This window comes from Pelodiscus sinensis, chromosome 32, assembly GCF_049634645.1.
Source record: "Pelodiscus sinensis isolate JC-2024 chromosome 32, ASM4963464v1, whole genome shotgun sequence".
In the NCBI taxonomy this organism is placed as follows: Eukaryota; Metazoa; Chordata; order Testudines; family Trionychidae; genus Pelodiscus; species Pelodiscus sinensis.
Window position 1 is genome coordinate 12,006,987 of NC_134742.1, and position 27,939 is coordinate 12,034,925.

Below are 27,939 nucleotides of genomic sequence, written 5' to 3' on the forward strand. Positions count from 1 at the left end.
ATTAAGCCCTTCACGTATTAAGGGTCATAGCCATGTAATTCCACACCCACGGTGCCCCTATGCAGTAGGCTGGCGCTGTTAGTCTCGTAAAGACGGATTTTCAGCTGGGATCTGTGGTCAGCAAGGTAGGATGGTCCTCCAGAGAGATGACCCATGTGAAAACTGGCCATTCCTCGAAGAGGCTGTATTGGCCCTTTAAGTGATTTTCGATACTGTCCCCCATCTTGCGGCGCTTGGCTTCCTTTGAGAGCACTCGTCTGGCCGGCTGCAGATGAAATGTCTCTCCGAGTGGCACCTGGAGCTGCTAATCCCACGCTCATTCAGGTAGGCGCACTGCCCTTCCCCTCTGACCTCAAACCTGCAACAAGATGCAGCGAGGGGTTATTGGGGAGCTGGGTTCTCAGCCAGACTTTGCTGCCAGCCAGCTGTGAAACCCGGCACTGGTCACGTCCGGCTGTCAATGTCACCGCGGGTGCTGAGCGCACCAAAATCAGGCTCGGAGAGACCAGGATGCAGAGGCTGCCAAGTTTCTCGCAGGTCTTTCCAGTGTGTGAGGGGACAGAGGACAGCAAGGCAGGCTGTGGGTCACCGAGTCCACCCCCCTGCTATGGTAGGCCACCAGTGTTCCCTGAAGGCAGCGCACTGGGGAAGCCAACCAAGAAAGACTCAAATGCCGCCCCGCTGATTAGCAGAGCTGGGTTTGTGTTTCTACTGGTGGTGCACATCTGCACAGGCATTGGTGCATGTAACAAAATTTATTCCACACGTGGATGGAAAAATTAGAGGAGATATTGTAGGCCCCCACAGTGCATCATCCTGTTTGTAGCCCGGTCAGGCTGTGTATTCTCACTAGTTCGGTTGTTCCTCCTACGGGGCGGCTGCCTCAGAACCTCCCTCCTCCGAAGGGCAGAAAACTACTGCTCATTTTCCAGCCCCGGATTCATTTCTGGCCAGTTAATCCCTTGTGCTGACACTGTCCTGTAGCCTCAGAAGCTCTTCCCCCTTACTGTGCACTTGGGAATGATTTAGGGTTGAACCCATGTGCCCAACAGAATGTCCATATTGAGGGGAATCTCTGTGTTTTGACGGGTTTTCCTCCAGAATGGGGACGAAGAGTCAAAAATATTTAAAATTTCCCACTGGACAGAAATTCTCTCCAAAATATTTAGGATTAAGGGGTACCACAAATGAAGCATTTTAAAGAGTGACTGTGGAGCTGATGCATCATGGGAATTGTAGTTCTTCCTTCCTCCAGCCCTGTTGTCTCCAACAGGCCCTGGCTCCCAGCTGGACTACATCTCCCAGGATGCGCTGCAGCATCTCCCTACTGCTGAAGCAGCACGTAAGAACACTGATATGCCAGCCACTGCAGTGCATCATGGGAGATGTTGTTGGTTAAAGACCAGGGACCAATGGAGCCGAAAGGCCCCGCGAAGACAGTTCCCATGATGTGCTGCAGAGGCTCCATGCGCAAATGAAAATGTTTCCGTCTGGATAAAGAGAAAAATGAACATTGGGAGTCAATTTCTGCAATGGAAAACCTCATCCCAAGTGACATTTTCCTGCAGCCAATTTTGCTTTCGGCATGACCAGGGCAAACTCTTGAGTTGGAATTTTTCCAACCAGTCCCACATGTGTCAGCGACATTAACCCAGAGGGGCTCGCTGTCCTCTGGTGAGTTCACTGGCAAAGAGTTTCTCAACTCTCCTGCAGGTATCACCTCCCGAGAATTAGCCCCAGAGTTCAGGTAGCAAAGGCTCCGGCTTTTAAGATTCTGCAATTTCACTTTCAGGCACTAGCGACGAGGAGTCCTGTGGCACCTTATAGACTAACTGAAGTGTAGGAGCATAAGCTTTTGTGGGCAAAGACCCACTTTGTCAGATGCATGACATGCATCTGACAAAGTGGGTCTTTGCCCACGAAAGCTTATGCTCCTACACTTCAGTTAGTCTATAAGGTGCCACAGGACTCCTCGTCGCTTTTGCAGATTCAGACTAACACGGCTACACCTCTGATACTTTCAGGCACTGTTCCCCACCCAAAGCCGAGGGCTTTGTTGTGGCCTAATAATAAGGGAGTGAACAAGGAAGACGGACGTACAGGTTGTTGAATATGGTACCGTTGGTCCATTTCCACGGCTGGCCCTGGTCTTGTTCTCTCTGGAGGCCGATCCAGTGAAAAGGGAGGCCTCTATAGCGCAGCATGAAAGCCTGCGGGGTGGGAAAAAGCACACAATATATCCTTACTGGTATCACAGCAGTCCTTACGGAGTTCACAGCTCTCGGGCGCTAGGTGCTGTACACACAGGGAAAGCAGGAATCTCACCCAAAGACCTTCCAGCCCAGCTACAAAGGGGCTCTGTCCATTTCTGCTTCCCCCCCCATCATTTTATGATGTCAAAGGTAAAAAGTGTGGGAAAGAAGCGTGGAAACCTGCCTAAAAAAAAAAAAACCCCAAACTTTTGCCAGCAAGAAAAGTGTGCAAATGTTATGCTGAAGCAGCGAGAAACCTTTTCAACATGGCTGTGTCTAGACTGGCAAGTTTTTCGGCAAAAATAGTTGCTTTTGCGGAAAAACTTGCCAGCTGTCTACACTGGCCGCTTGAATTTCCGCAAGAACACTGACGATCTCATGTAAGAAATCAGTGCTTCTTGCAGAAATACTATGCTGCTCCTGTTCGGGCAAAAGTCCCACAGTGGCCACATTCTGCCTGTATTTGATGGACCAGTTGCTTTGCCTCAGTTTCCCCCATCTGTATAACAAGGATTAAGAAGCCTCTCGCGCTTTCGCTAATTGCTAGGATCAGGGCTGGGGGAGCCTCATTAGTTCTATGCTGCTGCGCTGGTTTGCCTGTGTGTGGTGTAGCCTTGCCTTAATCTTTGTATTCATGCCTGTCAGTGTGCTAGAAGCTATTTGCATATATTTGCATATCTTTTTGCATGTCTATGCAACCACACTTAAGTTGCAAGCCTCAGCATTTGCTGGGAGATTTTAGGGTTTAGAGGCAGGGGCTGTCTTAATCCTGCAGGGGGCGCCAGGCTCTGGCACATCCTTATCTGTGATTATGGAGGTGCCCCGTGTCTTGCTTACAAGCTCCGCCAGGGAATCGACAGTGGCCAGGGAGGCATTGAGGGAAGCGCAGTGGTTCCGGCTGGTGGTCCAGTTCCGTTCCATCTCCGAGAAGTAGGAGCATTTCCCTTGGAATCCAACCCAGCCGTCCGGGCACGCGGCAGTGACATGGAGCGAGCAAGATGGGCAGGGGGGAGTTTTCTTGGCTGAAAATAAGCAAATAGCACAGTGGTGAGAGAGGGACGCACCCCTGGGGGCTCTGTCTGCGTGGGAATCCCTGCTCAGGAGGGCACAAAGACCCCCCGTCTCTACAGCCTGTGTTGTTTTTCATAGATGCCAAGAGCAGAATGGGGAACCTGACCTCCGGCGTAACACGGTCTTACATGTGCCCCCAAATAATCCCTGGAGCAGAGCTTCTGCAACATCCGATCGTGATTTAAAAATGGCCAGGAACAGAGAATCCACCGCATCTAACGTTCCCTCTCCTCTTTTCCATCCATATGTGGATTTTTGCCATCCATGTGCGGAATACATTTTAAATATGCACCTCGGTGCACATAACAAAAATCATTCTGCGCATGGGTGGAAAAGGTGAGTGGGAACAATTGCGAAGCAACCACTAAAACGGAGGGCAAAGGGCCTCACAGGAGGGATTCTGGAAACGGTTTTCCCAGCACTCTGCAAAAGGAATTTTTTCCTTCCCGAGTCAGGGAGAGAAGTCCAATGTTTTTGCAAACCAAAAAGCCTGAAACGGCTTCAGGAAATTCTTAGGAGCCGCGTGATTCCTCCAATACAGACACGTTAACTAGGGGGCAGAGATGCGGGCACTTAGCAGACTGGGCAGGTGTGGATGTCGGCATATATTGAAGGGATGCTGGTCGCACTTTCCTGTATTCCAAGGGCATTCCGTGTAACTCATCCCTGGTGTAACTCACAGCAGAACTGGGGGTTCCTCTCACTCAGTGGTTCCCAAACTTCTCAGCATCATGCCCCCCTTTTTGATTTTTCAAAAATCCTCATCGCCCTCCCCCAAAATAGCAGCAAAAAACGTTGAGCAAAAAAAAAAAAAAAAGGAACTGACTGCGCCAGCAAAACTTGATGGGGGGGGGGGGGGGAAGGTTGGGTTACCTCACGACCCCCCCCCCCTGGAATTTCTTCATGCCCCCCAGTTTGGGAACCCATGTTCTAACTTACCCAGGGCAGCACAGAACAACTGTACTGCAGCCTGCCTTGGCCACAACCCCAATCCATCCCATTCACCAGGGCTGGGCAAGATGCAGCCCGGACCCGCCTAACATCTGGCTGCTTTCTAGTTATATCCTGCTGCCCCGTTACCGAATTTCTAGGAGGTGGCTCAGGCTCTTATTTAAATGGCTCCCAGTCCCGGCCCTTCGCCGGCCGGGGCCGGAGCCGCGAGCTCTTTGCTGGGTTTATCATTCAAAGCCTCTGGCCCCAGAAAACTCTAGTGGGGAGGGGCTAGTCCTCAGACCCACCCCTTCCACCCCAAGCCCTGCCCTATCAGGGGCACTGAACCATCGCCCTTCCCGCCGGCACGGGGTAGGCTGTGGCTGCTGGGAATCTAAGCCCCTGTCTCACTCTGTGACCAGGAAAAGGCTCTGGAGAGCGTTCCTGAAAAGGGGAACGTGATTCGACAGAGGAGTCAGGCCAGGCACAGACAGGGCGAGAGGAGGCCGTGAGAAAGGCGATGGGGGTGATCGTGGGACTAGGACGAGCCCTCAGCGACGCATCAGGGACTGGACCCTTCACTCACCTGCCAGCGCAATGATGGTGATGATCAAAGCGGTGATGATGACGATAACGAGAATCGGGATCCGCTTCTCTTTAAGGCACTTCAGGCTGAAATCTGCAGAATAAAATGTAGCCATCTAAGGCGAGTAGCAAATGGTTTGAGAGCAAACACAGCTGGGACAGGAAAGTTGCCGTGATGTGTTAAGTGCGTCTTGTTACAGAGGATAAATCTAGCTCTTTGATGATTAAGGGCCTGGAACGGCGGTTAGACGAGAAAAGATTAAAAAGATGAGGGTTGTTCAGCTTAGAAAAGCGATAACTAAGCGGGAGGGGGAAAACAGGACTATAAAATCAAGTGACTAGAAAAGTGTGATTTGCCCATCTCGCAAAACAAAACCCAGGGGTCAGCTGATACAATGAAGAGGCAGCAGTTTTCAAAGAAACAAAAGGAAGTATTTCTTCATGCAGTGCAAAATCAACCTGTGGAACTCCTTGCCAGAGGATCTTGTGAAGACTGGGACTTTAACAGGGTTCAAAAAAGAGCTAGATACATTCATGGAGATTAGGCCCATCAATGGCCGTTAGCCAGGATGGGTAGGAATGACGTCCCTTGCCTCTGTTTGTCAGATGCTGGAAATGGGTGACAGGGGAGGGATCACGTGAGGATTTCCTGTTCTGTTCATTCCCTCTGGGGCACAAGGGGGGCCCAGCTTCTGTATCTAGGTGCTACATGGAATACAATTATTTACCAGCATCACTTCTTTCATCTGCTGCTGCCTGACCAGGCAGCATTAAAGTCCCCACCCCTCCACCTACCAGACAACAAAAGAAACCGACATTCGTGGTCAGGTCATACAATCAAGCCACTCTCCTTCCCCTCCACGCAGGCCTCAGGGCTGTGTCCTATGCCCAGGCCTCCCACCTGCTCCCTTCTTTTGAATGTCTCCATCACTGCTTCCCCCCCGGATCCCAAGGCGACTGGCAGTCCCCAACCCTTGCTATCCCCGCCTCCACACAGCCCACGCTTGGCCTGCTTGAGGGGCTCCGAGCCCATTAGAGAGCATGGTAAGCCATTTGACAAGCTGTGTTGAATGTGCTTCTCTAAGGGTAAGAAGATAATATCTCGGCCAACACTGTTGTTAGCATCATAACAACTCCAGCTCATCCCATACTCCACACCAATGTTCAATCCCTCTGTGCGTTTCCCTAAGCTCTCGGCCTTAACATCACTGGTTGATGTCCCCTAGCAGTGAGTTCCACAGTTTAATTCCCCAGTGCATGACAATGTGTTTCCTCTGGTCCATTTGGAATTCCCCATCTTTCCATTTCCTTGACTGTCCCCTAGGTGCGTGTGCTCAGAGATACGGATCTACCATCTCTGTCCCATCCATTTTCCTGTCCCGTGTACCCATCTCCTCTCCAAGGTAAGAATCCCTTGCGAGCTCTCTTGACAGGAAAGTTTTCCCAGACCCTTGGTCCTTCTCATCGCTCTTCTCTGACTCCCTTTTGTCCTATAGTAGTCTTTCCGAGATAGGGCACACATAGAATTTCAGATTCTCAGCCTCTCTCTACACCAGATCTCCAGCTGGCCATAGAGTCATTCAGGGTACAAAAGGCCCAAATGACTAATATAAAAAAAAATACAAGAATGAACCAAAGCACAACAAAAACTCCTTCTACTCTGTTTTCATCCCTCGTGAAAAAAAGAAGCAACCCATCTGGATTTGTTTGTCCCTCTGCCAATCACATTGCAGGCTCTTTTTTTTCATGAAGACCCAAGTAATTATTATTTACTGTTCTCACTTGTGGCTTCGGAATCCTGTTGTGCCATTGGTTGAACACACTGCACCGAGACCGCTGTGTCTCCGCCTACCAGGAAGAAAGAGAACGTCACTCAAAATGGGTGATTTTAATCATGCGCTTCTCCGTCAGAACGCACCATGTGCCCAGTGCAGTGGGCAATGCCCGGTTGCAATTGCAGTGTGGACATTCCTCACGTTTTGTCGGAAAAACAGCTGTTTTTCCGACAAAATTCTGTAGTATAGACATAGCTTCAGGCTCTGAGGCCGTGTCCAGACTCAGGGGTTTTTTCGGGAAAAGTAGCCTTTTCCCGAAAAAACTTCCCCTGCGTCCAGACTCAAGCCGCGTTCTTTCGAAATTATTTCGAAAGAACGCGGCTTTTCTTTTGATGGCGGTAAACCTCGTTTCACGAGGAAGAACGCCTTCTTTCGAAAGTTCCTCTTTCGAAAGAAGGCGTTCTTCCATGTAAATAGGGCTTCTTCGAAAGAGAGCATCCAGACTCGCTGGGTGCTCTCTTTCGAAAAAGCGGATTGCGCTTTCGAAAGATCCGCCTGCAGTCTAGACGCGATCTTTCGAAAGAGGCTCTTTCGAAAGATGCTTTCGAAAGAGCCTCTTTTGAAAGCAGCCTGCAGTCTAGACATAGCCCGAGTGATCACCGTATTTGGGGTGAGGAAGGAATTTCCCGCGGGTCAGATGGGCAGAGACTCTGTGGGGCAGGAGGGGGAGAGCTCCTGTTTCCCTGCAGCTTGAGGCACGGGTCCCTTGCTGGTGTGAGCCAAAGTGGGAGGGAGGGAGTCAGGTTCTATGGCTGGTGTGGTGCAGAGGAGGGGGCTGGGTGATGCTCTGGGGCAGTGTTTCTTAAAGTTCCCTGGCACACTGGTGTGTTGCGAGGCAGTTGGAGGTGTGCCGCAGAGAATAAAGTTCAAAATGGCTGCCCTTAAAATGCCTGCTCTCCTGATAAAAAAGCAAATTGTTTTTTTTCTTTCTTTCGGGTTTTTTTTTTTTTTTTTTTTTTTTTTTTGCTTAACTTCATTTCCCTGTCTCTTTTTTGTTTGTTTGTTTTGCTCAACATTTTTTTTTTTTTTTGGGTCAACAACTTTTCCTTTGGGAATGGCCGCTCTTAAAGGGGCAAGCCTCCTTTTTTTTTTTCAACAACAAAAAAAATCATTGGTGTTCCCCATAAAAAAAAATTATTGTTTGGTGTTCCTCCGTTTTAAAAAGTTTAAGAAACACTGCTTTGGGGCCTGCAGGGGGCAGGAATTCAGACTGGTTAATTATGATGGGCCCTTCTGGCCTTCACATCTCTCAGTCTGCTTGTGAATCCGGCCCTGCTGCGGAGATGGTGAAGGTGAGATTCTGAAGCAGAATCTCCTTATGGTCTCCCTCAAAAACAAAAGGGGGTCTGAGAATAACCCCACTGCACCTGCCCCTGCTCACCCGAACAGGCGGTTGGAGGCTCCCTGCTTTGGGGATTGTGGGAAAATGCTCAGGAAGCAGCAGGTGGGAGTTATTGAGTGACTGTAGTGGCGAGTGTGCAGGGGGAGATACACATCTTACCGGCTGCTAATCTCCAGCGAGGCAAGCACAAACCACAGATATTGTTAAGGAAAGAGGGAGGTTTGATAACGCAATAGGTTTGAAGGGCAACTAACTACCACCTTCTTCCTCAACGGAAAAGCAGCTCAAATAAATTTCTTCTTTTGTCAGGCAGCCATCAATTGCTACTGGAATAAGAATTTGGGAAGGAGTTTTGTGAGGTGTCTGGCTGGCTGAGTCTCTTGGCTGAATGCTTATTGTAATGCTTATGGTACAGAGTGCTCATGATGTTTTGAGTTTTTACCAAAAAAATTCTTGGGTGTTACAAATGCTTTTTTTGAAACCAATTTTCACCCAAACTTTGGACCTCTCCAGCAATGTTCTCTCTATTTTTTTCCATCCAAGTATAGAATAAATTTTGTTTTGTGCACGCAAGACATAAGTGAATGTGCACCAGATGTGGGTGTTCTGCCAAGCAGCTGGGCGGCATTTGAATTTCTCCTGGATGGCTGCCCAAACATTCAGCTTACAGGGAATACTACTCACCAGCAGATAAAAATACTGATTGGCTGTGTCTACACTGGCCACTTATTCCGGAAAATCAGCCGCTTTTCCGGAACAACTTGCCAGCTGTCTACACTGGCCCCTTGAATTTCCGGAAAAGCACTGACGATCTACGGTAAAATCGTCAGTGTTTTTCCGGAAAAACTATGCTGTTCCCGTTCGGGCAAAAGTCCTTTTCCAGAAAACTGTTCCGGAAAAGGGCCAGTGTAGACAGCACATATTTCTTTTCCGCAAAAAAGCCCCAATCGCGAAAATGGCGATCGGGGCTTTTTTGCGGAAAAGCGCGTCTAGATTAGCCACGGATGCTTTTCCACAAAAAGTGCTTTTCTGGAAAAGCATCTTGCCAATGTAGATGCGCTTTTTCCGAAAATGCTTATAATGGAAAAGTTTTCCATTGTAAGCATTTCCGGAAAAGGGTGCCAGTGTAGACGTAGCCATTATGTTTTAAAAAATCTAGTACATAACATTAGGTAGGTGAGTTCACATTAGTAATAAGTTGTCTAAGTGTAAACATGAAACTTTCTATGAAAGTAGAAGAGACACCACCCCACATATGTGAGTGCCTACATGGTGCAGTTCATAATCCAAACCACAGCATTAAACTGATTTTACTTTCAGGAGCTCTATTTTCCTCTACTAGGTGCTTTTTTTCTGTCCTCCAATATTTATTCAGAAAACTGTGAAGTTGATTTCTTTTGCACTGATCTTTAGCTTTTTTGATTGTATTGATTGATTGATTGAAATAAACATAGATAGAGTCCTAGGAAACGTTAAACAAAATAAAACCCCAAACCCAAAGGGCCTTGAGTCTGTATATCACTAATAACATGATAGGGTATCTGGGACTAACGCTTTTTCATTATTTAAATATGAATAAAATCCCCACTCCAGTAGATTTTTCATTCTGGAGTGGGTGTTTTCCGAAACCGTCTGCTCTTGTTCACACGGGAAATCATTGAGAGCTGCTCTTTGACTAGTGCGCTTCGGGGGCTCAGGCTTAGCCAATCACAACGGCTCCTCGCATCTTTGGGACTGATCAGTCTTTTCTGCTCTGCCTCAAGGCCGTAGGACATCAACGGGCCCCCGTTCCTGACCCTGCGGCTCTCAAGGGCCAATGTCACCCCCAGAATTTGGTGCCTGGCTTGTGTCTGTGCTGTGCTGGTACAAAGGGGCCGGACGGGACCATGAACGGGGCCCATTGTCCACCCTGCTGCTGTAAAACCCTGTGACCAAGCCAAGGGCGTGAGGCAGGGAGCAAAGAATCACGGGGAGGCGCTTGTGGCGAGCTCTGCGAAAACGCGCAGCCCTGCTCCGCTCCGACAGCTCCCAGCTGGGTCCCTACACGTCAGCGTGGCAGCTGGAAGCAGAGCCACCTGGCCCTGGGGAGTACAGGGAGCGCCCGACCCCTGCTACCAGTGACAGGTCCTTTCCCCCCCCACCACCATAATCCCCCCCGGTGTGTCACTTGGGGAGGGGGCGGAGCTGGGCTGGGAAGGGGCGGGGCTTGGGGAAAAGGATGGAGTGGGACGGGGCAGAATTAGAGCAGGAAGAGGTGGGGCAGGGGCGGAGCTTGGGGGTAGAGTATCGGCCGAGTAGACACAAAGCCAGCGGGGCCGGTCAACCAGAGGCTCTGGGCCTGAGGCCCACAGATGTCTCAGGGCTCTGAGACAGAGCTCTCCTTTCTCACAGGCACGCCAGGCTCAATGCAGTGGCTGGTGTCCGATTTCAGAAACTGGCTGTGCCCCAATCAGGCAGCCAGCCAGGCTGTAACATTGCACTGCCTGAAAACCTCACTCAGCCCCCTTGTAGCTGCTGAAGAAAACCAGGCTCCTCGCTAAGAAACGGGCCAAGGAATTTGTTTAAAAAGCACCAGAAACAGGACAGCCTCGCATGCGCCTGGTTGTGATTTTTTTCAAGCGTTTTGCTGACCTGATTTCCTGCAACCACATTTGCATGCCACGGCAGACCCCGGCCTGTAGTTGCTGTGTGTGGCGGGGGTGGGCACTCAGGAGAAATTCCAATGCTGCCCAGCTGATTAGCAGCACGCCCACAGCTAGGTTGCGTGATTCTATGGGTGGTGCACATTCTCACAGGACTTGGTGCACAGAACAATATTTATTCTACACCGGGATGGAAAAAAACTGCGCAAAAGATTAGAAGGCACGTTGGTTGCCAGGGAAGACAAGGGAATGGGGGAGAAGCAGCCGCAGAAGATAAACGAGCAACTGGCAGATGGTTGAATCTGATCTAAATCGGTTATTGCAATCCCCCCGCCCCCACCCCCCCACACATCCCCTGGGTGGTCATACTTTAACACAGTCATTTCCCTTTTCTGGCTTACTTCCCCCTGGCAGAGAAAGCAGAACAGGAGTGGGTGGGAAAGGGGTCATGGGATAGGTTTCTCTTTGCAACGCTCATATTGCCATGCTGATCAGTTTCTGTTCCCGCACCGCAGGCCCGGTGGGGCCCCGTGGCTGCTGGGGACAGAGAAGGGCTTGAATGTCGGTGCAGCCACCGAAGTTCCAGAGATTGGGCTGGGGAGCAGGCGAGGGTCAAGAAGAACGTACATAAGAACGGCCATAGTGGGTCAGACCAGAGGTCCATCTAGCTCAGTGTCCTGTCTGCCGACAGTGGCCAAGGTCAGGTGCCCCAGAGGGAGGGAACGGAATGGAACCATCACGTGATCCATCCCCCTGTCACCCATTCCCAGCTTCTGACAAACAGAGGCTAGAGATATCCTCCTTGCCCATCCTGACTAATAGCCATTGATGGACCTACTCCCCCATGAATTTATCTAGCTCTTTTTTGAACTCTGTTAAGGTCCTGGCCTTCACAACCTCCTGTGGCAAGGAGTTCCACAGGTTAACGGTGTGTGGCGTGAAGAAAACTTCCCTGTGTTTGTTTTAAACCTGCTACCTATTAAACACATTCAGGTCAGCAGCAGTGACCCTTGGTGAGGGTTGCACCAGGACTCCTCCTCCTCGTCAAAGACTAGATTCACAAAACACAGTGGGGGTAGCACCAGTGTTTATTCCCATGGTTAGAGCACACTCCTGGCAGAGTGTCAGGCTGTGGGGTATTCTAGGGTGGGTACCTGTCAATCTCTCCAGCCGGTGTTGTATAAAATACTCAGATATTCATTGGGTCACAGAGCACGTGAAAACGCCCCAGGCACCGGGCTATGGAACCAGTCACATAAGGCTATGTCTACACTGCGGGAATTTGTCATCAAAGTTCTCTGCTATAGTTAGTGAGTATTTAGCAGTTTCAGCCTTTGGGAAACTTCCTGTCTCACTGGATTCGGGGCTAACTTGGTACATCCAAATTGATACGCTTTCGTTATCTTTTCTCTCTATGCCTGAGAGTGATAGGATGCCAACAAACTGAAAAGTCTCAGAGGGGCAGCTGCGTTAGTCTGTAACTTTAAAAACAACGGGTGGTCCTGGCAGGCCTTAAAACTAACCAAAATACACATAAGCTCATGAGCTTCCATGGGCTTTGCCAGAAAATAGAAGAAATTCTTTTGTAAACTCTAAGGCTGTGTCTAGACTGGCAAGTTTTTCCGCAAAAGCAGCTGCTTTTGCGGAAAAACTTGCCAGCTGTCTACACTGGCCACTTGAATTTCCGCAAGAACACTGCATTCCTACTGTCTGAAATCAGTGCTTCTTGCGGAAATACTATGCTGCTCTCGCTCGGGCAAAAGTCCTTTTGCGCAAAGCTTTTGCGCAAAAGGGCCAGTGTAGACAGCTCAGATTTGTTTTGTGCAAAAAAGCCCCGATCGCGAAAATGGTGATCGGGGCTTTTTTGCGGAAAAGCACGTCTAGATTGGCACGGACACTTCTCCGCAAAAAGTGATTTGGCGGAAAAGCATCCGTGCCAAACTAGATGCTCTGTTCCGCAAATGCTTTTAACGGAAAACTTTAAAAGCATTTGCAGAAAATCATGCCAGTCTAGATGTAGACTAAGGCTGCGTCTAGACTGGCAAGTTTTTCCACAAAAGCATCTGCTTTTGCGGAAAAACTTGCCAGCTGTCTACACTGGCCACTTGATTTTGCACAAAAGCACTGACGTTCTACTGTCTGAAATCAGTGGTTTTTGTGCAAATGCTTTGACATTCCTGTTCGGGCAAAAGCCCTTTTCCAGAAATGTTTTTGTGAAAGAGGGCCAGTGTAGACAGCTAAAAACTGTTTTGCGCAAAAAAGCCCCGATGGCGAAAATGGCGATCGGGGCTTTCTTGCGCAAAACCGCGTCTAGATTGGCACGGACACTTTTCTGCAAAAACTGCTTTTGCGAAAAAGTGTCTGTTGCAATCTAGACGCTCTTTTCCGCAAATGCTTTTAATGGAAAAACTTTTCCATTAAAAGCGTTTGCGGAAAATCATGCCAGTCTAGACGTAGCCTAACTGGGAGAATATCTGGGTACTTCTGACACAGACGTTTGAGACCCTGTGTGGGGACTCTGGCTACCCACAGGTGGCTTTTGGTTAAACTGGGAGCTAGCGAGCCAAGAGGGTTCTGTCTTCACTAGAGCAGTAGTTCCAAAACTTTTTGGCATCATGCTCTCCTTTCTGATTTTTGAAAAACCCTCACGCCCGCTCCCCAAATAGCAGCAAAACTTGCTGAGCAAAAAGAAAAAAAAAAGGAACTGAACAGGGCAGCAAAACTTGATGGGAGGGAGGCTAGGTCACCTTACGCCCCCCTGGAATTTCTTCATGCCCCCCAGTTTGGGAACCCACACGCTGAGTCCTGTCTGTAGCCTGCAGCTTAAAGCAGGGCTGTGGATCCTTCTTTGGATCCACAGAAAAATCAGCTGGGGGCTGCACACACGTGAGAAGCAAAAATCAAAACCCCAAATTCATAGAGAAGGAGACAGATCCTTCCCTCATTCCCCTCACCCCACCAGAGCCTGGGGGGGGAGGGGAGCAGGGTAGTAGATTTTGTGTTTTCCAACCCCACAGGGAGGGAGCGCGGGGGGGGGGGGGGGGCTGGTGCACCAGCACAGGCTCCCCAATGCCAGAGGGAGCCCTGACCCTCGGGGGCCGGATCCAGGCAAGCTGGGGTTCATTAGCTTTGTATTCATTAGCTCTTCCACAATTAGAACCGTAGGACTGGAAAGGGACTTCTAGAGGGCTAATCCACTCCCCTGACCTTTCAGCTTTTGAATGAGTGAGACAAAACAGACTCCACCCTCCCGTCCCCAGCTGCGTTCCCCCCCCCCCCCCCGCTCCCTCAAAAAAAACAACAGGGAAAAAATTCTGGGGGGGGGGGAGGGAGAAACCAAAGTTGTTGAGCAAAACAACATCCTTTTTTGCAGGGTTTCCTCCTAGACAGTCGCTTTCTGTAGGAGTGAAACTGATTTAAAACACTTAGGCAGAAGCCCCGCCCCTTCTGCCTGAAGCCCCGCCCCTTCTGCCTGAAGCCCCGCCCCTTCTGCCCGAAGTCCCGCCCCTTCTGCCTGAATACACATCCACATTATCAGTCAAACTTATGAAAATCAGCAGCAGCATCTGCCAGGCTGAGTTAGACATTCATCTGAAATTACACTTGCCAGGCCTGAGTCTGATTCTAGCTGGGATCCAGGATTTAATCCTGACTGTTAGGGCCGGTCCTAACTAATTGGCAACCCAGACAACTTCCCAGCTTGCCCATAGGCTGTGTCGACACTGGCAAGTTATTCCGGAAAATCAGCCGCTTTTTCGGAAAAACTTGCCAGCTGTCTACACTGGCCGTTTGAATTTCCGGAAAAGCACTGACGATCTCCTGTAAAATCATCAGAGTTTTTCTGGAAAAACTATGCTGCTCCCGTTCGGGCAAAAGTCTTTTTCTGGAAAACTGTTCCAGAAAAGGGCCAGTGTAGACAGCACAGTAGTGTTTTCCGCAAAAAAGCCCCGATCGCAGAAATGATGATCGGGTCTTTTTTGCGGAAAACCGCGTCTAGATTGGCCACGGACGCTTTTCCACAAAAAGTGCTTTTCCGGACAAGCGTCCTGCCAATCTAGACGTGCTTTTCCGAAAATGCTTTTAATGGGAAACTTTTCCGTTAAAAGCATTTCCGGAAAATCATGCCAGTGTAGACGTAGCCATAGGGTTTCCAAATGGTTTAAAAAAAAATACGGGACAAAAATTTGTCAAGCCAAAAAAAAAAAAAAAAAAAAGGGCTAGGGAATAACCTGGGGGAAGGATTTGCGAGGTCGGGCCGAAATGCGGTCACAGTCCACCCACACTTGTGCTCTGGGAGTTCTCCAAAAGTACCCCAAAGGCCAACTTCTTTGTCCTCGGGACAGCCAAGTTTTCCCCCCTACACCACGGACACAGGGCTAGAACGGCCACATCTTGCAGGGTGCTAGGAAGTCTGGGATACGGGTGGCTGGAGTCCGGCCTGCATAGCACGTTGCGGACACGGATGCTCTGGGGTGAGACCCAGGGTCGAACACTAGCTAAGCAGGGGTCACACGTGTGTAGACGCTCGAGCCCTAGACTAACAAATCCAGGATCTGCTCCCTCGAGCTCTAATCACCCGGGACTTACACTGTAGTGTAGACGTACCCGTAGGGCTATCGACTATGCATCTACTATGCCGTTTGTCAGACTGGGAGCCAGAGACTGGCTATGTGTGTGTCTGGTCAAGAATTATTCCAAAAAGTTAAAAGCTAGGACATGGGCGGTGGGCGAACATAGGGATGGGGGAGCCCCGCCCCTTCTGCCTGAAGCCCCGCCCCTTCTGCCTGAAGCCACGCCCCTTCTGCCGGAAGCCCCACCCTTTCTGCCCAAAGCCCCGCCCCTTCTGCCCGAAGCCCCGCCTTTTCTGCCCAATGCCCCGCCCCTTCTGCCCGAAGCCCTGCCCTCCACAGGAGCCAAGCAGCAGGTGGTGTGGGGGGCGGAGCGTGGGCGGGGCCATGCCTTCCCCCTCCACCTGTGCTGCTTATATCCACCGCCCATGAGCTAGGACCACCAAATTCCATGCCCAGCTTCTTATCCACATCAGGGTTTGGTTGTGCCGGGGAGAGGAGACTGTGATGAAGCTGCCCCACCCCGATCTGTATGCACGAAACCAAACGGAAAAAGTGACAGACTCCCCCTGCAGGTGAAAGGGCCTGGCTGGAGGGAAGCCCCCGTCCGGGTCTGCCCCAGCCCCGAATCGCCCACCCCACAGGTGCCCTCGAGTCCCGTCTTTCCCTCTCTCCCCTCCGGCCCCAATGCCAGATCTTACCTCTCAGGCCGAGCGAAGGACGCTGACTGCGGTGCTCTGCTGTCCGGGTCTCGGTTCAGTTCCAGGCCACGCCGCCGCAGGCTCCTGGCACGACCTTGGGCTAATCAGTTCATCTCTCTGGCCTTCACCTAACAGACAGGCCAGTGACAAGGCTGCTGGGCGAGGGAAAGTTTCCTTCCCATCCGGAAGTGGGGCTCAGAGCGTGCCCGTCTGAACTGCCCAAGCCTGCAGTAGGAGATTCCACGCACCTTCACCGTGGCTGCCCCCCACCCCCCAGAGAGCCCCAGGGGGAACAGGCCATTCGGGAGCAACTGCAAACGATCCCTCCTAGACGCGCCGCTCCGTTTAGCGCCACCGTGTGTGTTCCCAAGCCGGGATGCCACTTGTCACTGGTTTTTCTATCTCCTCCGTCCGCCGTTCAATTCCACGGGAGACAATTCAAGGAGAGGAGCCAAGGCATTTAGTGAGCCCGGGCAGCTCCGAGCACGCTGTCGGTGGGCAGGAGACACATCGTAATCCCTTCCGCCGCGATCCAGCCACCGCCGGCCTCCTGCAACACAAGAACTGTGCAATTGGAGGAAAAATTCGTCGTGCCCTGGGATCAGCTGCTGAGCCAGCCACCACCGGGCGAGCGCGACCCTTTGCTCACATTCCCACATTCTTACAAAACCCACCAGCTCCCACATCATGAGTCACCATGAGTTCTCGCTTATTTTTTCCCATCCACGTGGGGAATAAACGTTGTTGCTACGCCACGGCCTGGGCGAATGTGCACCCCCAGTAGAAACACACCTTGCGCCGGACATTCTGCTAATCAGCTGGGCAGCAGCTGAAGTGTCAGAACTCCAGGAACTAAACATGCATGTGTGTGTGTGTGTGTGTGTGTGTGTGTGTGTGTGTGTGTGTGTGTGAGAGAGAGAGAGAGAGAGAGAGAGAGAGTGAGAGTGAGTGTGTGTGAGAGAGAGAGAGAGAGAGAGAGAGTGAGAGTGAGTGTGTGTGAGAGAGAGAGAAAGAGCGTGTGTATGCGTGAGAGAGTATATGTGTGTGAGAGAGTGAGTGTGTGTGTGTGTGTGTTAAAGAGTGTGTGTGAGTGTGTGTGTGTGAGAGAGAGTGAGCGTGTGTGTGTGTGAGAGAGTATCTGTGTGTGTGTGAGAGAGTGTGTCTGTGTATGTGAAAGAGAGTGAGCGTGTGTGTGAGAGTGAGCGTGTGTGTGTGTAAGAGAGTATCCGTGTGTGTGAGAGAGAGTGAGTATCTGTGTGTGAGAGTGTGTGTGTGAGAGTGAGTGTGTGTGTGTGTGTGTGAAAGAGAGAGTATGTGAGAGAGAGTGAGTGTGTGTGTGTGTGTGTTAGAGTGTGTGTGTGAGTGTGTGTGAGAGAGAGAGAGTGTGTGAGAGAGTGTGTGCGTGTGTGTGAGAGAGAGAGAGTGTGTGCGTGTGTGTGAGAGAGAAAGAGAGAGAGTGAGTGGGGGCGGAGGGCAGGGGGCGGAAAGGAATCCTCAGATGACTGAACAATGCCAGGGATTCGTTAGACGCTGCTTCCAGTGAAGCTACAGACCGGGAGAAGAAAGACATTGTTTAGGTACAAAAGGATGGTTAGAACCAGTGTTCTCTGTAAGCCAGGGTCCTGGGGGCTGGATGCAGCCTCAGGCTTGCTGGGATCTGGCCCCTGTGTCTCGGGGCTTCCCCCCAGTATTGGGGAGCCCATTATGGTGCTCCAACCCCCCCGCCCTTGGGGCTGGAACACATCAAATCTACTGGCCTGGTCCCCTGGGATCTTTCTCCTTCTCACTCGGGTGCCACATCAGTGCGGGCTTGTTTTGGTTTCTTTGCTTCTCATGTGTGTGCAGCTCCCGGCTGATTTTTCTGTGGGTCAGCAGCCCCCAACCCAAAAAACGGCTGCCCATCACTGCTGTAAGCTGTGTCCTTGTGTGGCCACTCGGGAGAGATTTCAGTGCCGCCTGGCTGATTAGCAGCGTGCCCGCAGCTGGGTTTTTTCCTTTCCACTGGTGGTGTCCATTCACCTATGCCTCGGTGCACGTAAAAATTTTATTCCACACTTGGGTGGAGCAAATCCACACGTGGATGGAAAAGCTGAGAGGGAACATCGGTTGGAATTCACTTAAAGGCCGGAACACAAAAGTGGACGTGAACTCCCGCTCCTGCTACAGTGGCTGGGTGTTTGCTTTGAGGGCTTGGATCTACCAAAACCCACAAGGAGAGCGGTGTGGCTTTTGGTCAGCGCAATGTGCATTTGGACCTTGGATGTGTCTTTGATGTGCCCTAGAAATAAGAGCGCTTTGCGTCAGGAGGCCGGGACTAGCTGGAGAAGGCAACTAAAATGATTAGGGGTTTGGAACGGGTCCCATATGAGGAGAGGGTAAAGCGACTGGGACTTTTCAGCTTAGAAAAGAGGAGACTGAGGGGGGATATGATAGAGGTCTATAAAATCATGAGTGGTGTAGAGAGGGCCGATAAAGAAAAGTTATTTATTAGTTCCCATAATAGAAGAACTAGAGGACACCAAATGAAATTAATGGGTAGCAGGTTTAAAACTAATAAAAGAAAGTTCTTCTTCACACAGCGTGTAGTCAACCTGTGGAACTCCTTGCCAGAGGAGGCTGTGAAGGCTAGAACTATAATAGAGTTTAAAGAGAAGATAGATAATTTCCTGGAGGTTAGGTCCATAAAAGGCTATTAGCCAGGGGATAAAATGGTGTCCTTGGCCTCTGTCTGTCAGAGGCTGGAGAGGGATGGCAGGAGACAAATCGCTTGATCATTGTCTTCGGTCCACCCTCTCTGGGGCACCTGGTGCTGGCCACTGTCGGCAGACAGGATACTGGGCTAGATGGACCTTTGGTCTGACCCAATACGGCCGTTCTTATGTTCTAAGGCACTGCAGGAGGAGAAAGCCTTAAATTGCAACGAGAGAGCCACACGCCGACAGGTAAACCTGCGTTTTTCCATGGTTCCGAACGGCGGCCACTCACCGTGAAGCCAGGAGCCGAGCTTGAAAACAGCCAAAGAAAATGTTCCGCTGGATGTTTGGAGTCACAAGGAGGGGTCCGGTCATGTGTCTCCTGGCTTCTCGGCCTGTCGGTTTAATGTTTCCCAGTTTCTCTCACCAGGCCTAAAAACAGACCAGCGTGTGAATCAACAGAACTTGACCTGCTTTCTAGGTTCACTGCATTTTTGCAGCCTCCTCTAGGGCAGCCTCTTCATTTTCAGCCTCCAGCCTGGTGCCTGGACACAAACTGCTCAGATCGTGTGTGCAGGGGACATGGGAAAGGGGGCGCTTTGTTCCCCTCCGGCCCTGGAAAGTCCCGTGGCCGGGTGCTGGGGATTTTGGCAGTATTCCCAGAACAAGGAATTGGGAAGGGCTTCACCTCTCCCCTCCAGCCCCTTTGCAGCCCTGTCTTGGGCCCTCACTGTGCAAACAGACATCAAACGCCTCTTCCCAGCCCTGCTCCCCCACCCAGCCTGCATCCCACCCGGTCCCTTAACCCGGATCCATCCTGCCTGCTCCAAACCAGACTTCTGCTGTCTGTTTTCTCCACCAGATCTTTCCTTCTGCATTCCTGCCGCACCCAGCTCCAGGGGTGTCATTCCCTCTTCCCCTATTCCCAGACCACCCACACTCTGAGGGGGGGGGGTTCTTCCCCCCCTTTCTGGGACTCTCCCTGTCCTTTCCCAGCCCATCCCAGTGGAGTGAGGGGGATGGGGAGGCTAATTATAGGGTCGGGGGAGGGAGGCTAATTATAGCAGCTCTCCCTGCTTGAAGCCACACAGGAAGAGACATGGAGCAAAGCTACAATTGCCCCTCTGTGCAGTGGCTGCTGTCCACCCACAGCTGTCCCGGCCTGAGCATGGGATACCCCCACTCCCTTTGCTGTGGCATCTAGAGGAGGGAGCAGAGATACAGTCAAGTGGCGGGCTGGAGACAAGCAGGCTCCAGGCAAATTAAATTGATTCCCTCTTAGAACAGCTGGTGTCCTCTGGCTGCCCCCAAACAAAATAGACCCATTCTTTGCTCTGTCACATACCCCCCCCAGCTGCCTGCATCCAACGCCCCCCCCCCCCAAAAAACCCTCCGTCCTTCTTTATTGAAGGGATTCCAAGCAACTCCCTCTGCTATACCAGGGACTCTGTGTGCCCCCAAATTCCACCCGCCCCGATACAAGCTCCCCCCATTCTGCCCCCCAAGGGAGAAGCTCTGTGGGCGCCGCCTTCCCCCCTCAAAAGGGTCCCCCAGTCTCCTCCCCTGCCGGGGCTCTGTGCATCCCCCAAATTCCTCCCTCCCCAATAAAAGGATCTCCCAATCTCCCGCCCCCCATTTCCCACCTTCTCCTTCAAGAATCACACCTTGATTTCCTGCCCCCCCCCCCCCATGCCAGGGCCTCTGCACAGTCCCCTCCCCACATATGAGCACCCCACAATGTTGCCCACCCACAACACAAAGGGTGCTATGTCCGCCCCCCCCCCACACAGTGGCATAGTCATGGGTGAGTCTGAGTGGGTCCCCCCATAGCATCCGGGCCCACCCCCATCCAGTGCTTTTGCCAGAAGTGGGACTGGGGTGTGAGGGATTGCAAGCCCCTGACCCCCCCTCTGTTGGAGCTGGGTAAGCCACCTACCCCGACCCCACTACCCAGCCAGAGTGCCAAGTGGGGGGCAGTGCAGATGGGGGCACTTTTCTTCACCCCTTATTTTCCCAGGGCCCCAGAGCATCAGTCACCTCCCCCAGGAGATGGGTGCGGGGAGAGGTGGCCTTAGTTGCTCCTGGCTCAGCCTCCTGTCATCACCCACCTGAAATCGGGGCCCCTCCAAGCGTCCCCGTCTGCCTATGCCACTGACACTCCTCCCCCCATTTTGTCTCTCTGAGCCGTCCCTCATGAGCTGAGCCAGGGGAGGCTGCGATCATGCGGGAAGGTGCTTCCCGTCCCCAGCTTTCTGCTCCCCAAAACCTCCCATGGAGCAGCTGTCAACGTGTTACAGGCAAACACCACCGAGCCACGAGATGCCCCCAGCTTGGCTGGGCCAAATCACCCCCCCAAACACACTTCTCCTCCCTTGCATCTGCTCCCCCACTGTCCAGTGCTCAACCCCCTTCCTAGATGTGCTCCCCATGCCTGCAGGGGGGCCTGATAAGGGGTTTCCCTCTTCTGCCTCCAACCCCCACACGCCTATAAGAAATCCACCGGATCCCTCCCGTCCCTAACTCCCCCTGGATAAAACCCGCCGCTTACCCGGCTTCTGCCACGAGCTACAGGCAGGAATGCCCAGGACTTTCTCTCTGCAGTGTCTCCAGCGACCGATGGTGCTGCCACATTTTAGTCCCTCCTCCCTTTTCGGTTCCTCCTCCTCACACTGATTGCTGTGGGGAAAAGTAGGTGACGGGGAAAAGGGAGCAGATGGAAGGGGGAATGGATCACAGCTGTCTCATCGGAAGTGTCGCGAGAATCACAGGTCCGATGATAAATACCCAAGGGGGGAAGGACAGAGCCAGGTGGACAGTTTTATCAAATAAAAAATATTTATTTATGACACTGGTGAATTTATAGTATTTATTCTAAGATTTTTAATAGACCGTGTTAATAATGAATGTACAGTATTTATTATATTTATTCTATGGCTTCTAGTAAAACGTGTCAGAGATATAGGGATGGGAATGGCGAAGGGAATAGTCTCTAATCTTAAAATATCCAGCTACAGTAATTAAATAACAGTGATAACTACAAACTCTTATGTACTGCCCAAAACAACTACAACACTAAGCTTATACAACAGGAAAAAATCAAATCCTACATACCAACTTACACAGCACACGGAACATTTCACAGATATCGGTTCGGTTGCGAAGGCCTTGGTTACGCCCGAGAGTCGGGGGAGGTGGCTGGTCGGTGGATCAGGCCGGCAGCGCTTTGGAAGTATACGAGAAGGCACACGCACGGTGGTACGTGTATTGCGAAGACCTCCCAGAGCGAATTGTGCGATGGGTATTTATCCCCAAATCTGCACATCGCTTTCCCGCGCTTGCATATTACCATATATGGCCCAATGGTCACCAAGTGGGGGGGGTCTGTGTCCCAGGGGTTGGGCCGAAACTGTGCAGGTTTCATGCGACCAGGTAAGCCCCACAGTTCTCACGCCAAGGTGACGGGTGGGAGAGTCTGAGGCTATTTTCCCCTTTTCACACCTTTCCTTTTTCTAAAGGCAATGGTATGCAGGAAGGATGCGGCCGGTTTCTCTCAAGGAGCACTGCAGCCCACGATAGCAAGAGCGGCCTGGACAAACTTTTTTACTGGGGGGGGGGGCAGTTTCTTTTCTCTGACAGGAAGCAGCGGGTTGTGCCCCCAGAAGTTCATGATCCCAGCGACAAGTTTTGTCCGTCTTTGTTGCTTTTTCAGTTTTTTGATCGTGCATGCGGCTGTGGATTATCTTGCTCTGTCCAGTTAGCCCGGCAGGGAGGCCGGGTTCTGGCAGCGAGGTTATTTTTCCATGTAGAAATTAACCCTCTCCCTGCCACAGAACCAGAAATCCTAAAAAAAAAGCCCCCCTGGGTCATAATGGGTGACCCGCCGCTGCCACCAAATTCGGTGGTCCCATTTCCTGCCGTTTAGGAGGAGTTCTTGAACACAGACTCACAGACAGACTCACAAATCTCCAAACATATATATATGCACACAGGAGCAGCCCTAAAAGAGCTGCTGGAAACTGGAGCCCTAGGCGAAATGTGTGGTCGGTGTCCCTGCCTCCAAACCCCTCAACGGCCGTTTAACTTGGCACCCGAGGCGACCGCTTAGTTTGTGCCTATGGACAGGCCGCCGCTGTATGCATAGATAACCGATGTCATGACATCTGCCTGATTCTACAGCCAGCCAGAAACAATCACTCTGAGGGTATTAGGCAATCGAACTTGCAAATGAAGCCTGGGATTTAAATATCCCGGGATTTATTTTCAGGGCTCGCCGAACCGCGGCGAGCCCCGCTCGTCAGCCATGCTGTCCGGCGATCTGCACATGCGCAGATAGTTCTGCACATGCAGAGATCGCCTGAACGTGGCTCTTCCCGGTTGCAATCTACTCGCCACGGGTGAGTAGATTGCATTATTTGTCGAGGCCTGTTTATTTGCATGTTCCCGGGCGCTGCCATTTTTAAATGCCCCGTCGTTCGAACTACCTGCTCGCGGCTACACGCGGCACGGACTAGGTAGTTCGAATTAAACCTCCTTCCAGGAGGTGTAACGGTAGTTCGAATTAGGAGCTTTAATTCAAACTACCTAGTCTGTGCCGCGTGTAGCCGCGGGCAGGTAGTTCGAACTACGGGGCATTTAAAAATGGCGCCCGGATGGGAAGATGCAAATAAAGCCCGGGATATTTAAATCCCGGACTTCATTTGCAAGTTCGAATGCCTACATTAGCCACCCTAGTTCGAACTAGGGTAGCAGTGTAGACATACTCTGAGATACAAACTAATCTGAGTGAGATGATACCTGAAACAGGAATGTCGTGAGTTACATTGCTGCTCTTCAAAGCCTGGGAATTAGAAGAGGTCTAAATAATGTTATGAAGAGTTAACCCCCCCCCCCCCCGTAGCGAGACAGGAACCCCCCTGTAACATCCATCTTTGCTTGCCTGGAGCATGCAGGGCACACAGAGCAAAAAAAGCCTTGAACAGAAGGCCCGGATATGCAGGCTCAGTGACCCTGAATGGCTGTAAACAGAGATACGCCAATTGCTGACCAAGCGGCTGCCGAGGAGTGCCCTTGGCTGAAACCCATATTGATACGAACACACAGCCGTCCGCGGGGAGATGAATCTCCCGCTCAGTAAAAAAAGAAAAATTGTCCAGTACTCACAATTTAGTTATCTCTCTTGCAAGTGTAAATTAAGTTGAAACTTGCTCGTAAGAACTGGCGCCACAAAGACAGACCGGTACAATTTGGCATCTTAGATAAGAAAGAGGATACAGGCCCCTATGGGTATAAAGATGGGTCCAGCAGCACACTCACTCTGAATGTCAATCTACCATCTATCTGCTGGTCGGGTTAGGTGTTTGACATCCCGAGGTTCCACAGGGACGTCTACCTCGTATTCGTCTTTCCTAGGAATTGAGGGACCGGCCCTGGCCTGACCCGCTGGAGTCGAGAGGCACAGAAGGGGGTAAAAATTGTACCTGGATGTGTCCTTTGTCTTAAGTGTACACATAGGCCGTGTCCAGACTCAGGGGTTTTTTCGGGAAAAGTAGCCTTTTCCCGAAAAAACTTCCCCTGCGTCCAGACTCAAGCCGCGTTCTTTCGAAATTATTTCGAAAGAACGCGGCTTTTCTTTCGAAAGCGGTAAACCTCGTTTCACGAGGAAGAACGCCTTCCTTCGAAAGTTCCTCTTTCGAAGGAAGGCGTTCTTCAATGTAAAGAGGCCGTCTTCGAAAGAGAGCATCCAGACTCGCTGGGTGCTCTCTTTCGAAAAAGCGGATTTCCTCTATCGAAAGATCCGCCTGCTGTCTAGACGCGATCTTTCGAAAGAGGCTCTTTCGAAAGATGCTTTCGAAAGAGCCTCTTTCAAAAGAAGCCTGCAGTCTAGACATAGCCATAGACTTAGAGCTCTTTAAAGATTAAGCTGTCACTTGGCACCATTATTTCTATTTTCTCTCTTTATTTTCTTTGTAACCATTTTTAAGATCTGTATTTGCTAGCAGTTAAGAAAGAGAGCAATAGCCATTGTAACCATATGATTTATAAGTCTTTTTAATAAACCTGTAACTGTTTAAGCTTTAACCGGACTCCTTCAGTTGCTGTAACAGAACCAAGCACAATTTAAAAGAACTTCAGCCGGTCATAAGGGACAGAGATAGGAAGAGCTGGGACATTTGGATCGTGTCGCTTCCAGAGGACAGATCCGTTGGGGCATCTCTCAGCCTTCTAGGCTGCCCACTGCGACGAGACCTTGTGTCTCAGCAGTTGAAGACTTGGGTGTGACACACACACACACACACACACACTGCCCTGACCATCGGCTGCCCCCACCCCGCAGCTGTTCTTGTAGTGAGGAATGATGGATTACTAAAGGTAGGGGGAGAAGACAGGAGCAGGGACAGTATATCACTCATTGTGTCTGTGCAGCGCCCGGCACAACGGGGCCCTGATCTCAGCTGGGGCCTTTAGGTGCTACTACTGCTAAGACCCATTCACACCAGCCTGCTCCTCTGAGAGAAGTTACATGGGCCCATGATGTCCTGGCACCAGGAATATTCCTGGCTCGGGATTGGGCTCCACCAAAACTTGCCACCTGCTGCTCCTGCCCCCAGCATCTCACACTCTCCCCCGACATATCTCCTGACCCCGACTGCCGGGTGAGTTAAAATGCCCCATGGACCCTCGCTGGCACCACCGGCTGTGCTGTGGGGTGAGGGCAGCTTCCAGCGTTGCCAGGTGTCTGGTATTGGCCCGGACAGTCCGGAATTTGCGGCTTCTATCCAGTATACAAAACCCAGAAAATATTTTCTGTTTTTCTCAGACAGAAGCCTGCTTGGGACATACTTCCCCTGCCGCTTCTGGTGGGGGTAGGGGGAGCGAAGGGATTTAAAGGTGCCATGACTCTTTTTTGTGTGCGTGATCCCTTTTTTTGTGTTTTGTTTTTGCTCAACAACTTTGCTTCCCCCTTTTTTATTTCCTCAACAACTTTGGTCCTGCCATGTTTGGTATTTTTTGTGAAACTATCTAGCAACTTCCCACGGGCAGGGATGGTGTCTTTATGTCATGTGCTGCACCAGCCACTCCAATGCTCCCTAGGGACTTTCTGCCCCTTTTCTCTCCGCCCTGCCTGCCTGGCTGCAGCTGCCCCACACACCCCACTGCCAGCCCCACGGCTCACAGCATCCCTCCCTCTGTTCCCACAGCCTCACTGTGCAAGCCCCTGAACTAAGAGACGCAGCGACCCCTACTGGCTCCATCCCTGCCCTGCAGCTCGGAGCTGACAATCCCATTCACAGTTCAGAGGGGTTAGACGGCACTGCAAGGCCCAAAGCAATTCACCCCCCCCCGCCAAGATGCAGGATCTGTGATGCCTAAACCAGCCCAGCTCCCCTTTAGAAAGCCTCCAGCGAAGGAGCTTCCCCCACCTCCCTCCGCCTCTGTACCAGGTTCTCACTGCGAGGGGGTGTTTCCTGGTACCTCATCAGAGGGGGAGCCGGGTTCATCTGTAACTTTATAAACACCACGTGGTCCTGCAGCCCCTTAGAGACTAACACATTTCTACATATCGGGGCGCGAGCTTCCGTGGGCACAACCCACTTCCTCAGGTGGGCTGGAGGGGAAATAAACAGGAGCCCAGAATTTATAACAAAGACGGGAAGGGGGAATTAAAAAAGGACCTGTCCTTGTTTCCCTCTGCTGTTGTGGGAACCCGTCACCTCCTGTCCTGCCCCCGGTGGCAACGTTTCACCATCGGTGTTCGGGCAGCCTGACATGTATCTGCAGACGACGACGGTCACAGGCCTCCTTTATCTCCCCTTTTCCAACATACACATGCCCAGTTCCTTTCTCTTTGGCTCATGCACCGAGCTGTCCTGTCCTAGGATGGTTGCCCAGGCCTTGTGTTTTTGGGCCCCATTTCTGGCTTGATGTAATTGGGATTGGTCCTGCCTTGGGCAGGGGGCTGGATTTGATGACCTCTTGAGGTCTCTTCCAGCTCTATGATTCTATGACTTCTGCACTAACTCAGGTTGACTTTTTGCCACCAGAATTTCTTGCAATGGAAATTTGGATGTTCTGGTAGATGAGGTGGGTTTGGGTTTTTTTAATGGAAAGTTTCTGGTTTCCCTGAAAAGTTTTGACTATTCATTAGAGACAGCTCTCCGCTGAATTTTATTGTGTTCTGGTTTTTTTTTTTTTTTTTTTTGGTTTACAGCCGCTTAAAAAATGTTCAGATCAAAGTCAGTTTTCAGGTGCCAGCCTGAAAACAAAACAGTTTTTCTGTTTTTCATTCCACCTTGACATTTTTGACAAAAATGATTTCCCCCTCCCTGTTTCATGGGAATTTTTCCCAGGAGAGGAAAGATCTCCTGTAAGCTCCATCAGCAAGATAAAGTTGCAGCTGTAAGAGTGAATTTAAGTCATTTAGGGCACATCTACGCACCAGGGCAAAACTCAGATTAAACGACACAACTTCAGTTACATCAATGGTGCAGCTGAATTCAAAATAGCTTAATTCGTCTTTTGGCTCTGTCTACAGAGCAGGAAGTTGAAAGAAGAGCACACTTCCCCCTTATTTCCTTCCTCCTTGTGAAATTAGGGTTAGGGGAGTTGGAGTAAGCAGTCCTCCAGCTCGACATTATTTCGAAATACTGGCTTGCTGTGTAGATACGCTCTTTGTTACTTCGGAATAATGTTGGTTATTCCAAAATAACGCTGCTGTGTAGACATACCCTTAGTTGTTAAATTACATTAAATTGGTTCATCTTTAAGGACTCCTCGTTGTTTTTGCAGATGCAGACTAACACAGCTCTCTGAGATCAAATCATTTGACAATATTATGGTGTTATCATGATTCTGTCACAAGCCTGCCAAGATCTGGTGCTTTCCTTAAAACACCGGATTCGACTGATTAAGTAAGAATCTAAGGATTCATATTATAAAGCAAAGTCCTTGCCTTTATAGGTCCCTACGACAGCCTGAAAACATGACCAGACTAGGCTACAAATGCTCAGAAACCCCAAATCAAATAAAAGTACCCTCTAAAACTAACAAATACAACCTCACAACATTTTAAAGCCAATTTCATTACCTGATCCATGATTTTTAAACACTTGGGAGGTGAAAGCACAGAGAACCGCCCCAGTCTCTGCATCTTGGGGTCTTCAAAGTATTTGAAGGCTTCAATATCTGAGATCTAGGTGAGAGGATTATTCTAGGAGGGGTGGGTGAGATTCTGTGGCCTGCACTGTGCAGGGGGTCAGACTAGATGATCATAATGGTCCCTTCTGACCCTGGAGTCTATGAGTCTATGAGTCAGTCCAGTC

At 50.8% G+C, this 27,939-nt stretch overlaps 1 protein-coding gene across 8 annotated transcripts; it reads right to left on the bottom strand.

Moving 5' to 3' along the window:
* Nucleotides 1–17: 17 nt before the first annotated feature.
* Nucleotides 18–27,937, bottom strand: LOC102462535 (C-type lectin domain family 2 member D-like). 8 transcript variants are annotated; one of them, XM_075913501.1, is made up of 9 exons: nt 27,705–27,927; nt 21,168–21,295; nt 18,912–19,051; nt 15,927–16,476; nt 6,612–6,686; nt 4,840–4,932; nt 3,090–3,274; nt 2,101–2,210; nt 18–358 (listed from the first exon to the last, which is right to left on the bottom strand). In XM_075913501.1, the coding sequence occupies exons 5-9, from the start codon at nt 6,646–6,648 to the stop codon at nt 196–198; spliced, it is 588 nt and encodes a 195-aa protein (XP_075769616.1). In that variant the 5' UTR covers nt 6,649–6,686; nt 15,927–16,476; nt 18,912–19,051; nt 21,168–21,295; nt 27,705–27,927; the 3' UTR covers nt 18–195. The 8 variants fall into 8 exon arrangements, with proteins under 8 accessions (XP_075769616.1, XP_006110450.2, XP_075769612.1 ...); XM_075913497.1 differs by lacking the exon at nt 18–358 and adding an exon at nt 737–1,490 and having other exon boundaries at nt 27,705–27,936; XM_075913502.1 differs by lacking the exon at nt 18–358 and adding an exon at nt 737–1,490 and having other exon boundaries at nt 6,621–6,686; nt 27,705–27,933.
* Between the last annotated feature and the right edge of the window lie 2 nt (nt 27,938–27,939).